The sequence below is a fragment of the Aspergillus vadensis genome (genome assembly GCF_003184925.1).
Source record: "Aspergillus vadensis CBS 113365 unplaced genomic scaffold BO88scaffold_7, whole genome shotgun sequence".
NCBI lineage: Eukaryota > Fungi > Ascomycota > Eurotiomycetes > Eurotiales > Aspergillaceae > Aspergillus > Aspergillus vadensis.
The window spans coordinates 1,138,948-1,152,229 of NW_020292045.1; the positions used below are offsets into that span (position 1 = coordinate 1,138,948).

General features: G+C 55.0%; 5 protein-coding genes across 5 annotated transcripts; 3 read left to right on the forward strand and 2 right to left on the reverse strand.

The window, feature by feature from the left end:
* Positions 1-456: 456 nt before the first annotated feature.
* BO88DRAFT_362954 (geranylgeranyl pyrophosphate synthase) lies at positions 457-3,196 on the forward strand. Its single transcript, XM_025703935.1, has 3 exons — positions 457-1,106; positions 1,167-1,398; positions 1,453-3,196. Exons 1-3 carry the CDS (start codon positions 698-700, stop codon positions 2,993-2,995), a joined length of 2,184 nt encoding a protein of 727 aa, XP_025564674.1. The 5' UTR covers positions 457-697; the 3' UTR covers positions 2,996-3,196.
* A 40-nt stretch (positions 3,197-3,236) lies between these two features.
* BO88DRAFT_434372 (aldehyde dehydrogenase family protein) lies at positions 3,237-5,085 on the reverse strand. The gene is made up of 2 exons (XM_025709476.1): positions 4,472-5,085; positions 3,237-4,409 (listed from the first exon to the last, which is right to left on the reverse strand). The coding sequence occupies exons 1-2, from the start codon at positions 4,803-4,805 to the stop codon at positions 3,274-3,276; spliced, it is 1,470 nt and encodes a 489-aa protein (XP_025564675.1). The 5' UTR covers positions 4,806-5,085; the 3' UTR covers positions 3,237-3,273.
* An 864-nt stretch (positions 5,086-5,949) lies between these two features.
* On the forward strand, positions 5,950-8,083 carry BO88DRAFT_486939 (macro domain-like protein). Its single transcript, XM_025712502.1, has one exon. It carries the CDS (start codon positions 6,028-6,030, stop codon positions 7,846-7,848), a length of 1,821 nt encoding a protein of 606 aa, XP_025564676.1. The 5' UTR covers positions 5,950-6,027; the 3' UTR covers positions 7,849-8,083.
* Positions 8,084-8,649: 566 nt separating this feature from the next.
* Positions 8,650-10,755, forward strand: BO88DRAFT_480289 (flavin monoamine oxidase family protein; the record flags this gene model as incomplete). Its single annotated transcript, XM_025712135.1, has 2 exons — positions 8,650-10,423; positions 10,478-10,755. The coding sequence occupies 2 exons, from the start codon at positions 8,650-8,652 to the stop codon at positions 10,753-10,755; spliced, it is 2,052 nt and encodes a 683-aa protein (XP_025564677.1).
* A 458-nt stretch (positions 10,756-11,213) lies between these two features.
* BO88DRAFT_385880 (MFS general substrate transporter) lies at positions 11,214-13,034 on the reverse strand (the record flags this gene model as incomplete). The annotated part of the gene is made up of 5 exons (XM_025704762.1): positions 12,856-13,034; positions 12,674-12,808; positions 12,454-12,623; positions 11,335-12,405; positions 11,214-11,273 (listed from the first exon to the last, which is right to left on the reverse strand). The coding sequence occupies exons 1-5, from the start codon at positions 13,022-13,024 to the stop codon at positions 11,214-11,216; spliced, it is 1,605 nt and encodes a 534-aa protein (XP_025564678.1). The 5' UTR covers positions 13,025-13,034.
* Between the last annotated feature and the right edge of the window lie 248 nt (positions 13,035-13,282).

A 13,282-nucleotide genomic window follows, 5' to 3' on the forward strand; every position in this document is an offset into this window, starting at 1 on the left:
AGATGATTTTTTTTCTTTCGCACCTTCGGAGACAAAACATCGTCATATCTGCTGGTGGACATGCGTTGGCCCAATAAGAAAGACGGCCAGCAGCGCGTCGAGGATGAAGCGGTGAAGGGCACAGCGATGGAGCTCCACATCGGGCAAGCCGTGGAGGTCAAGCTAAAAACCCTAACGGCACTAAGAAGACGCAGAATCCTCCATCCCAGCAAGCTAATTCAGCTAATCCCAGCTAATGGACCCACGAACTGCTGTAGCCGCAAGACAGCTGCCCTCTCCTCACCAATCAGCGCCCCTTCGGCCGCGTAGCTTGCATCCCGTCCACTCGGCAGCTTCTCAACTCCCTCCCTCTTCGTTTGCTTTTTCGTTGCGATTCATTGCTTTTCGGGGACCAGTTGGAGGTCCATGCTGTTTTCCCTTTCGATAACGATGTGAAAAATTTTCTTGTTGGTCAGGCCATGACGCCGACGCCAATCTGGAGGGGTGGTCAATCTCTTGCGCATGAGCCAGCGATCTCAAATGCTATTAAAGACTCCATCTGGCTCCTCCTCGTCTCCCTCTTCCTCTTTTCCCTCTCTTCCTTTTCAACTTATCCCGCGTCGATCGCGTTGTGAATATTCTATCGAGACCGCATTGCTGGTCCTGTATCACTACTTCTACCTTCTTCCTTTTTATAGTTCTGTTGTGAATCATCCCAATGTTCAAGCAGTACTCTCACATCTTGTCCCACAAGAGGCGTCGCAGCAGGGGAAGCACCATCAACCAAGTCCTATCCGCAGCTCAGTCTGAGCCTGCATCCGAGGCTGCGACGGTAAGCGACCCTGTCGAAATATGGACGCACTCGCAGTTGCTGCCCGAGGATGATGAGCATCGCAAGGACTGCTTCACCACCCTGACCCCGCGCATTCACAAGTACGACCATGTCGCCCAGCGCGGCAGCGATCGCTTCGTTCAGGACTTGACGGCCGCTCTGAACCTGGATGAGCCCCAGACCAGCTACCTCTCCTCCCCCGTCGGCAACTATGCCAGCTTCCTCTACCCGGAGTGTCTGCCCGAACGTCTCGAGACTGTCGCGTACTTGACTGAACTCGGCAATCTGCATGATGGTATGTGAACCCCCCCATTGCCTACTATTAGCATGGTCGAATCCACCACTGACGTCTTAGGCAAACAACAAGGCAAGAAAACCGATGAGTCCGCCGAATCCCCCCGTGTCGCCGCTCGGAAACAACTACTAGAAAAGGCCATGTCGGAGCTGTCGGACAAGGACAAGGATGGCCACGAGATCATCGACTGCTACCGCAGTAACTGGCTGGTCACCCCGGAGGTCCCCACAGCCGAGAACTGCGCCAACCTCGACGACTATGTCGCCCGGAGACGCCTCAATGCGGGCATTGAGTAAGTCACCTATTCAATAGTGCATGAATTATGAGATGCTAACGTGAATGTCAGCGTCTACTGGACCCTCATGGGCTTCGCGCATGGCACCCGTCTCGGGAAAGAAGACCAGGCGGTGGTGCGCGACGCATTGGATGCCGCCGAGCGCGCCATGTTCTTCACCAACGACTACTACAGCTGGCCCAAGGAGAAGCGTGTCTCCAAGAAGCGCCCCGTTGCCAATGTGATTCTCTTCCTCATGGAACACCAGAACATGTCCGAGGAAGACGCCGTCGCCAAGGCGAAGCAGCTGATCATCGACAACGAGCACGAGTTTGTCCGCCGTCGCGAGGCGCTCTACCAGGCCAACTCGGACCTGGCACCTCAGCTCCGCAAATGGATGGAGGTTCTGGGAGCCTCCCTGGCTGGTATTCACTACTGGTGCAAGAATGCTCCGCGCTACGCAGTCCCCGAAACTGCCGAGGAGAGTGAAGAGGAGGAGTCGTCATCCGAGGAAGATGGCTCCGATGAGGAAGAATCTTCCTCTGACGAAGACACCGAAGACGACGAGGAAGAAGAAGAGGAGGAAGAAAAGGCTGCCCCCGTTGAGGTGGTACCGGAACCCGAAGAGAGTGAAGAACCCGTGGAGGTGGCTGTCTGGACCCCCCTGGTCACCGAGGAGGAAACCCCCGACGTGCATCTGGATACCTCCGCCCTGCTGGCCCCATCCAGCTACGCCCGCTCTATTTCCCGCAGCACCCTGCACAGCGACCTGCTCACTTCCCTGAATGCCTGGCTGCAGGTTCCCGCCCGCCCGTTGGCCTTCATTCGCCAGGTTATTACCGAGCTGCAGGATTCGACCGGTATGCTGGCCGACGTGCAGGACCAGGCTGCCCTGCGCGACCAGCGCACCCCGGCCCACCTGGTGTACGGGCCCGCGCAGTGCATGAACAGTGCAGCGTACTTGTTTGTGCGCGCCGCCCGCATCGTGACCAGCCTCAACTGCCCCGGCATGCTGGATGGACTGCTGCAGGAACTGGAGGCGCACTTTGTCGGCCAGTCGTGGGAGCTGAACTGGCGCTTTTCGACCCACTGCCCCGGCGAGACCGAGTATCTGGCCATGGTGGACCAGAAGGCCGGCGCCAGCTTCCGTCTGCTGACGCGCCTCATGCAGGCTGCTAGCATGGGCGGCGCTACCCTGGATCTGGAGCCCTTCACCAAGGTGCTGGGTCGCCTGTCCCAGATCCGCCACGAGTATCTGGGTCTGCTGGAGTCCGCCGCTAGCGACCGGTCGTTTGGCGAGGACCTGGACCAGGCTAAGGTGACGTACCCCATCGTCCGGGCCTGCAACTTGGACCCTGCTGGTCGGGCGGTCATCTTTGGCATCTTCCGTCAGAAGCCGGCCGGCACGGTGCTGCCCATTGAGAGCAAGCGGCAAATCGTGTCGCTGGTGCAGCAGACGGGGGCCCTGCAGGCCACCTACGACCTGATCCGCCAGCTGGGCCGTGAGGCCATGAACACGCTGAGCGAGCTGGAGACGGCGGCGGAGGAGCTGAACCCGTCGTTGCGCGCGGTGGTGAAGTCGCTGGCTGAGGTGCCGGCACCGGATCACCTGTAAAAAAATTGATACCTTTGATGGAGATGATGCGTGGTGGTTGATATGATGATGATGACGATGACGACGATGACACTCCTTGTTTCTCTAATGTCTACATGTCTACTTTCCTTTGGCGTTTTCTGTGATGATGATTTATGAGACTTTCCTTGATGTACGGCTATGAGATGATATGATTAATGACGATTATATTTAAGCATTCTGATGACTGTTTTATAAACGACTAGAGAGCATCCTATCTCCAGTAAACAGTAATATAGTTACAACATAAACATGACGAATCACAACGCAATCAAAACCGACTTCAGCTCGGTCCAGTAGTCTGTGGCATACCGACTCAGCTCTCGTCCCTCTCCACTGCCCTTCCAGCCCCCAAATGGCATGTCAAACGCCATGGTCGGACTGGTGCAGTTCACCCCCACAGTGCCCGCCTCGAACTTCTTGGCCGCTCGCAACGCTCGCGAGATATCCCGTGTGTAGACACTAGCGTACAGCCCGTACTCGGAGTCGTTGGCGCGCGCCATGACGTCTTCCTCGTCGGTGAAGGTGTTGACGGCCACCACGGGACCAAAGATCTCCTCCTTCATCAGGCGCGACTCCTCCGGCACATCCTTCAGGATGGTCGGCTGCACAAAGTAACCTTTGTCGCCCTCGCGCGCACCACCTAAGTACACCGAGACACCCTCCTGCTTCGCCAGATCCAGATAGCCCTGTACGCGCGCAAATTGGGCAGCATCAGCCTGCGGGCCGCGCGTGGTGCCCGGAATGAGCGGATGACCACTCTTGCCCATCTCCGTCATGGTGGTCTTGAGCTGCTCAAGGAACTGAGGGGCAATTGCCTCATGTACATAGACCCGCGAGCTGGCAACGCAGACCTGGCCGGAGTTGGTGAGGATGGACATGGCGGCAGCCGGCACGGCCTTGCTCAGATCGGCATCGTCCCAGATCACCAGCGGGGACTTGCCGCCCAGCTCGAGGGTGACACTCTTGAGGTTCGATTCGGCGGCCATCTTCTGGATGGCACGACCGGTGGCAGTCGAGCCGGTGAAGGAGATCTTGCGGATCTCCATGTGACGGGCGATGGCCTCACCACAGGGGCGACCAAATCCACTGAGCATATTGAAGACACCTGGGGGAAAGCCGGCTTCCTGGGCACAACGAGCAGCCACCAGGCAACTCAGAGGGGCCTTTTCGGAAGACTTGATGACGATGGTGTTGCCGGTGACCAGGGCTGCGGCAGCCTTGAAGATCATGGTCACCACGGGGCCATTCCAGGGGACAATAGCACCGCACACGCCAAAGGGTTGGCGCAAGCTGACATTAACGAAGCCAGGGGTGTTCAGGGAGGATTCGCCGGTGATATCTAGGGCCTTGGCGGCATATACCCGCACGAACATGGTCATAAAACGACCGAAGTCTGGAATTTGGTGATGAGTTAGGCATGTCTGTACAATAGGGATGACGAGTAAATGAGCTTACGGTCACTGTAAGCGGGCTTGCCCATGCAAATGGCATCAAGATAGGCGATCTCATCAGCGCAAGCCTCCAGACGGTCGGCCCATTTCTCCAGCAAGTGGGCTCGCTGCAGGGCTCCCGTTTCCGACCAGGCTGGGAAGGCAGCTTTGGCGGCCGCAACGGCGCGGTCGACATCATCGGGACCGGCTTCATAGACCGAGGCACTGAGCTCCTCGGTGGCCGGGTTGTACAGGTCGAACTTGGACCCGGAGAGAGAGGGGACAAACTCGCCGTTAATGAAGAGGCGAGTCTCGATGTTCTCCCGCTGTCCGGGATGTTGGGGGATAGATTGAGACATGATGAGAATGACTGGATCGAGTAGAGTGAGATTAGAGGGTTGTGAGAACTGATAGTCAGGGTCAAAAGAGACATGGGTGATGGGCTTAATATAAGGAAATCAATGGATATCAGGCCAACTGCAGCAATGAGGGGTTGTAATGGCTCGGTCTCAACACTAATGCAGTGGTATAACCGATCCCTCCTATGAGAGATTCTCAGAGCGAGTTCGTATCCCCGACGATCCTCACCCGTGGCTCCATGACGAATGAGCTCTGACATTCCAGATGCTCTTGGATGCCGTCATGGGATGAGGGTTTTTGACTTTCTTTGAGAGAGCTTGACAGGGGCGATGCTACTGCTGACAGCCATGGCCCCGCAAGCTAACTAGTGACTAGTAACCAGTCGTAATTCCGCATGCGGGATTAAGTTTCGGACAGACGAAAATCTCGGCCCCAAGCTCCATTGTGCTGGCGGCCTGAATACAGTCTATCTATGGCCTGGCTCGTCTCAAGTGGGGCGATGAGGGCTGAAGGAAGTTGTTCGATGGAGATTATACTATATATATTCTTCGATGTGAGCCTGAAACATCAACGGAATCACGATGGATTTCGGGATTCAAAAGGAGGCACAGAAAACCTTGCATTATGGTCGCACGACCCAGCTGACACGAGAATTGCTTCCTGAGTAGAGGAATGGCTACTACCTGAATGTCTCATTGAGGGAGGGTCATCACGATCCTTGCTAAATGTCATCCTGTCGTCTCGACATGAATGGCGGAGATAAGATCGGATACCGGAGTTATCGTATCCGGGGATAATAGATGCTGTCGCCGGTTATCCCGTCAGGTTATGAAGGATTAAGAGATGAATGTCGATGAGGTGTAAATGCTGCGGTGAGGAGAAAGGGCTTGTATGTATGCACGTATCTTCGCTTCGTTATTGCTGATTATTAACCATGAAGCTTTTTGGGGTTCATCACTGCGGAATTCCCCAATAGGCTAGTGTAGATTACCTTCCCGTTACGGAAATATGTCCCGTCTAAACAAACAGTCCAAATGCGACAAACACAGGTTGCCAAACATAGCAAACACAGCAAACTAGATAAACCCACTCCAAACCAAATAATATGGAAATATGTAGGGAAAGAGACCTACAAAAGGATACCCGATATCCTCCTGAAATTTCAATCGAATTCTCTCAAGATGTATATTGTACTTAAACTATCATACTTTGCTCAAAGCCATGGCTGGCACACTGCCATCAGTTCTGCAGACCTTGCTGGCTGATTCCCACTATTTCGCCCCCCAGAGATCTTCGGTCTGTCACCATCACCACCACCAGCATGACATCGCCTCCATTGAATCCATGGACTCATGGGCCCAGTTCCGTCTTATGAAGCAGCTGCTCTGTGTTAGACATCCTCGAAAACCTCTTTCACCCTCCTTACTCCAGGGGATCGATCAGGTTCTGCTGGAAGAGCGTGCCAATCGCCTTCTTATTGACGTTGCTTCCATTCCGGCCATTCTAACTCCATCGGCACCAACATCAACATCATCAGAGCCTCTTCCTGCCACGCTCCATCTGTGGCAAGGAGATATTACCACCTTGGATGGAGTCACCGCCATCACCAATCCGGCCAATGAGCAAATGCTGGGATGTTTCCAGCCGGCCCATCGATGCCTGGACAATGTCATCCACGCCCGGGCAGGTCCCCGCTTGCGCGAAGAATGTTTCCAACAGATGGCTCAAGGTCAGCATATTTTGCCTGTCGGCCAGGCTCGTGCCACCAAAGGCTACTGCCTGCCCACCCCCTATGTGATTCACACCGTGGGCCCTCAACTGGATGCGGAACACCCTGTGCCTACCACGCACCAACGACAACAGCTGCAGCAATGCTACGAGGCCGTCCTGGACGTCGCAGAATCCCTGCCCGCATCGGACCCTCAGGGTAAGACCATCGCTCTCTGTGGCATCGCGACCGGATTGTTTGCTTTCCCCGTGGAGGAGGCTGCATGTATTGCCGTTAGATCGGTACTCGACTGGCTGCGGCGTCGTCAGCACACCTCCATCACCAACATCATCTTCAACACTTTCACCGATACCGACACGGCCGTCTACCAACAGACACTCAAGGAAATGTACTATCCAGCTCTCTCCCTCGCGCCACCTCTCCAGATTCATGGATCTTCGCTCAACCAAGCCTTGGCTTGGTTGGCTACTGCCGATACCATTGTGGTCAGCTGTGGAGCCGGCTTCTCGGCGGCCACTGGACTCGACTATACCTCGACCACTCTGTTCGATCGCCACTTTCCGTCATTTAAGCAATACCAGCTGCGACGGCTCTATGACACCTTTAACCGTACTAACCGCGATTGGCCATCCGAGAGCGTCCGGTGGGGATTCTACTTCTCCCATCTAGCCATGGTGCGTCGCTGGCCTCGCTCGTCCCTCTATACCTCCCTGTTAGAATGGCTGGCATCGCGTTTCTCATCCGATCGGGTTCACGTACGCACCTCCAATGCAGACGGACTATTTGTAGCCCATGGACTGCCTGAAGCGCAACTCTCCACCCCCCAGGGCCAATATGCCTTCTTGCAATGTCTGGAAAACTGTCGTCCGGATGCCGTCTTTCCATCTGCCCCGTACCTTGACGCTGTGCTGCCGCATCTGGATCCACACAGCCAGACCGTAACGGCGCAGGACAAGATTCCGACATGCCCCTTCTGTGGTGGCCCTATGTCGATATGTGTTCGGGCGGGAAACTGGTTCAACGAACGGCCCTTCGCTCCCGGCGAAACGCGATGGCATGAGTTCCGCAAGACCTTCCTCACGGACCCGACACGAAACGTAGTCATTCTTGAGCTAGGGGTCGGCCTCTCCACACCAGGGGTGCTGCGGTGGGATAATGAGGAGCTGGTCGAGCAAGGCGATGGACATGTACGACTGGTGCGCGCGGGCTTGGGTGACGCTGTGCATGTTCCTGGAGAGTTGGCTGCTGCGCAGCTAGCCACCAGCATAGAAGGGGACTTGCGGGATGTGGTTCGGGCAATCGTGGCTCCGTAGACTGGTCAATTGATACGTCAATATGATATGTCTACCTTGCTGACTCGGTCTCTTGCCGAACTTGAGTACCGTATGTGCTTGACAAGGTATATGCAGCGATGACTTTAGAAACTTCGTAGCTTGTGTTGGGAAAGTATGTGAGTTTTGCGGGATTGCAGAATTTAGAGGCGTTGAGGCCATGTTTTCTTTCAGACGGTGAAGCACCTGCTCAGTTAGCGTCTTATATAGAGGGCTCTACCAATAATTAAAATGGTAATTGATTTGACTGTATCCTGTTTTGGGTACAGAAGTCCGTTACTTGGCTACACCCATTTAGTTTCTACATAGGTAATTTCTGACCCATGCAATGAATCTCGTTCAATAAGAATAAACACTGTTTGGGAAGTGTCGTCAAAGGCAATTCGTTCCAGCTCAAATTAGACTCATCCTTCCATCTGCAATAGACACAATGTGGCTGTCGATGATTCGCTTTTGGCGCAACTTCCCGAGCAGCAATTATTGAGAACAGATCGACGCTGCGCTTCCCGATTAGGCCTTGGAAATAGTAGATATCCTTTCGAACGGCGGCGTATGAAAAACACCTGGCAATGAACGACACCTGGTACACATCTACTTATGCATGCCCTCAATTATTGACATCTTCGACTGTTGGCACGATGCAGGATAAGGAAGAGTCTGAGCTGCGTACTGACTAGGAACAATGGGCAATGATACTTCGCCAGTATAAATCCATGGGCAGAATCCGCATGATCGCTACAGACCTCGGGGCAGTGTGTGCTCATCTCAACCCCCAGGCGCGCCATGTCTCGTCAGTGGTACACACCCCTTGTTTTAGGTTTGCTCTACAGCGGCCTAGCGGGGGCACTCTCTCACCATGCTCCAAGACAGATTGACCGAGAAGTCCTGAAATTTCAGGTACCGAGCCTAATCACCGCGAACTCCCTGCACAACGTTCATTTGGACTTTGTGGACAGCAGCTTTGAAGGGCATATCCAAGTGCTCTACGGCGACTGTCACACCGGCCTTGGGCATCATGAGATCGGCCACATTGTCATCGAGCGTGACGCTCATCCGGAGCGCTTCGTCTGGATCACCCCGGCCGATGCGCCCCATCTCCACTGTCTCCACGCCGTTTCTGGATCAACCCTGCTTGCTCGTTCTGACCCCATTCCGATTGCCACCCGCTTGGCTCGTCGGGAAAGCATTGCCAATGTGTCTGATGTGATGGGCCCTTGGTTTGACGGCGTTGCGTACATGCAAAGCAAGGAGCCCGGCAAGGCCGTGGTGTCGGCAGCCAAGAACTCCTCCGTGGCCATCCTCGGCGGTGGCATCTCCGGACTGATGACGAGTCTGCTGCTCAACTCTGTCAGCATGACCAATTGGCATATTGTGGAGTCGTCCCATCGGTTGGGTGGCCGCATTCGCACCCATTATATGAACAATTCGCGGCCCGATCAGTACCAATACCAGGAGTTGGGGCCTATGCGCTTTCCCATGAACATCACCTACGCCGACACTAACGAGACGCTCCAAATTCAGGACATGCGGCTGGTCCTGCAGTTGGCCGATGTCCTCAATGAGCTCAATGCCGATGCTAATCCAGAGCTGCGAGTCAACTTCATTCCCTGGATCCAGAATAATCCCAATCTCCCGGCAGACACGGGCGGTGTTCGTCTGCCAGATGGTCGAATCCCTACTGTAGCCCAGGTTGCCGCCAACTCGTCGCTGGCATACACGCCGCTCCCCGCCAACGCCAGTGCTGTTGCGGATGCCAAAGCTCAGTACATGGCGTACGCTCAGACAGACACGATCAGCAAGATCCGGGAGGTTGCTCGCAACATGTACCGCGCACACAAAGCGGCGTTGGAGGATGGGTTCTACCACTGGTCGGAGGCCGCATATATGCGGTACACGCTGGGGGAGAATGCGGATGCCATCGACCTCGCCGCTGGCACATCCAACAATCCCATCTGGGATGGATTTTACGATGATGTCTACTTTGCGGCTACCGAATGGCGTACCATAGACCAGGGCGTGGAATCTCTGGCGCGAGCATTTCTACCGCACGTCACAGACAAAGCCACCCTCGGGCGGGCGGTGGCCGGGCTCTCGTACAACGAGAGCTCGGGCAAGATTGCCTACACCTGGCGCGACTCTCCGGTCCAGGTCACCCCTGAGCGCAGCGAGGAATATGACTATGCCGTCGTGACTGCGCCCTTTACCAAGGTGCGCATGTGGGATTTGCCGCGATACTCGTCGATTCTGAGCCGGGCCATCTCCGAGACAAACTATCAACCCGCCTGCAAGCTCGCTCTGCTGTATGAAACCCGCTTCTGGGAGCACCAAGAACAGCCCATCTTTGGGGGCTGCGGCGAGGTGGACATTCCGGGGGTGCAATATGTATGCTATCCATCATTCAATATGAATGGCACCGGTCCCGCGGCGGTTCTTGCGGCATATGCTGTTGGAAGCCCGGCGCGGAGTGTACAGGCGTTGAAAGCCGAGGACTATGTGGCGCTGGCACGGCGTAGCATGGTGGAAATTCATGGAGAGGTTGCAGAGGAACAATTCACAGGTAAGATGAACCATTTTACAACTTTAGTCAACTTGAAGCTGATTGTCTCCATAGGAGTTTCCCATTTTCATTGCTGGGAAACCGATGAACATCAGATCGGCGGATGGACACACCCCCTCGTTGGGCAGCAAGAGATTTTCCTGCCTGCCTACTACCAGACCGAGTTCCAGACCATATTTGTTGGTGAGCATACCTCGTATACCCATGGCTGGATTGCCGCGGCTCTAGACTCCGCCGTGCGCGGGACTACCCAACTCTTGCTAGATCTGGGATTGGTGGATGAGGCCAAGGCGATTGTGCATGAATGGATGGGTCGATGGATTGAATTGTAACCTGGGAAGGTTATGGACATATGCAGGAGCTCTTAAGTGTACAAATCTGAAAGGATAGTTTTCTTGTCTGCAAGTCCAGGCAGATTGCATTGTGTCTGTGCTCGGATGATAGCAAATCGGGGGTCTCGGGCAGCACCGAACAGCCGATGGTGCCTCCGAGATGCACGGTCATGCCCCGAAGGAGCTGTTGTAGATCCCCCACTTCCCGACTGCCAACGCTGTAACCCACAAGTCGGCCATGTGAGACGCCATTAGAGGAGGTCTGTATGCGTAGCATCCTGTTTGTCTGGCCATGGAGGTTGTAGTCAGATGCGAGATCACATTTTCATGAGGGAACATCAAGATTTGTATCGCCAGGGCATTGTAGATTTGGCAAATACGAACGAGAAGAACAGTACTAGCGAACAAAACATATCCGTTGAATTGTAACCTGTGTACAAAACCATTCATCCCCCTCACTACGGCCCTCCAAGCTGCCCCTGGCCTCGAGTCCGTTGCTGGCTGATATACCGTCTCCACTAAATCCGAGTGAGCAAAACTACACTTTCGATTGAGCAATGGGAAGAGGCCAGTACTAACCATCGGATTAAAGAAGTAGACTGGAATCCCCAAGAGCAGAATGCCACCCACCACCCCCGCCAGAATCCCCATGGCTGCCGGATAACTATACTTGGCCACCATCGGGTTCAAGCCATAGCTGACCCCAAATCCGATGATATTCTTCGTCCCCACGACCGTCACCAACGCCGGACCGGGATTTTTCTCCCATGCCTCGGTGGCAAACGATGTCGTGCGGATGAGTGTCGAGACGAAGGCTACTTGGTAGAGTGTCCAGCCCATGAACGGCCCGCCCCAAGTGGCATTGCCACTAGCGGTGAACCCATACAAGATCAACGAGGCTACTGCCAAGAGCCCGGGGAAGATCAATAAGAGGAGATGGTGTTCGGGTTTATGAACACCTCCGGCGCGCCGGGCCAACCAGATAATGACACGGTCGCCCAGGATCCCCGCGTAGAGCATGCCGCCCAGCCCGCCAAAGACGCCGCCCAAGTTGATAAGGCCAATGCTGGCGGCGCTCCAGCCGTAGTTATACTGCAAGACGGTGTCATAGGTGAGAGAGACACCGACGGACCCGCCTAGGATAACAGCGGAGAGAAGTGTGGCATAGATGATGCCGGGCGAGCTGAAGGTCTCCAGCATCTGCCACCAGGTGAGCAGAACATTGCGTACGGGATGAGGGCAGAGGCGTGGCCAAGCGTTAAGCATCTGGCGGTAGGTTTTCTTGGGAGGAGTGTCGCCACCGAGGTCGGCGTAGAAGCGACCCTCTTCACTAGCCAGGTATTCTTGGGTTTCTGGGGCAGTAAGAACTCGGGTCACCCCATATTGGTCGGTGACGACGGCGTGGTTGCCCAGGAAAATCGGTCGACGCTGGAACCGCGTCTCGAAGCAGACAAATACCACCAGGACGAGTCCAACGGCAACGGTTATAACAAAAACCCAGTAAAACCAGCGCCAGCCCAGCGCTGCCACTTCGTACGAACTGGCTAGCGTCAGGAGACTCGTCACGATGTTTTGAGTGGCCCAGTAGATGCCGTAAATCGTGCCGCGCTGGTGGATAAAGGTCACCTCTGCCAACATCAGGGGGAGAAGCTATTGAAGGTTAGAGCAGCATCAAAGTTAGAAGTACGGCTGCCGCACCGATTCTGTTGCTCCCGTCGCGAATCCTAATAAGATACGCAACCCGATATGTTGGGCCCAGTTCTGCGACAAGGCACATCCAATCAACGAGCCCAGCAGAACGGTGTTGGCAATGAGCATCACTGGTCGACGCCCACAAACAAGGGCCAACGGCAGGATTATGTAGTTCCCTAACGTCGGTAAGTTCCTGATGGTAACAGAACTAGGAAAGATACCTTACCAATCCCTACAAACAGTGAAGGAAAAGTGGAGAGCCAGACCACCTGGTTGGTGCTGTGACCTTCTGCGCCATACATCTGAATGAACACATCCAGGACTGAGCCCAGGCCTCCAATGACGGAGAGTGACATGATAGCTGGGGGAATGAGCTTGACGTTCAACATTGATGAAAGAAAGACCCACAGAACCAACAGCAGCACACTACGATCCCCGTCTTCTCCCACAGCGCAAAGTTCAAGGGGTCATTGGGATCGTCACTTGGTACCGGGAGACGCTTAATGCGACCGGTCTCGTCCACCAGCACCTGGTCGGCATGCTCGATGCAGTCAACGGCGATATTCTTGTCGGCCATGCTGCTAGACACTCCTGCTTTGAATAACAAGCGGCTGCATCGCAGAGTGCTCTGGAGGGCTTTTTAAACTCGCGCTCTATGTCCACTCCCCGAGCAGACTAAGCATAATCTGGAGAATGCGGGGGAAGATCTGGGGAATCCTGGACACGAGGAGGCGCCGAGGATAACAGCCCCGAGGGCATTAGAAGCCGCCGAGTAGATACTGTCCCATCGCTGGCGTCGTTCGGCGGAACACTCCACCCGAAGAGGTCGCGTCTC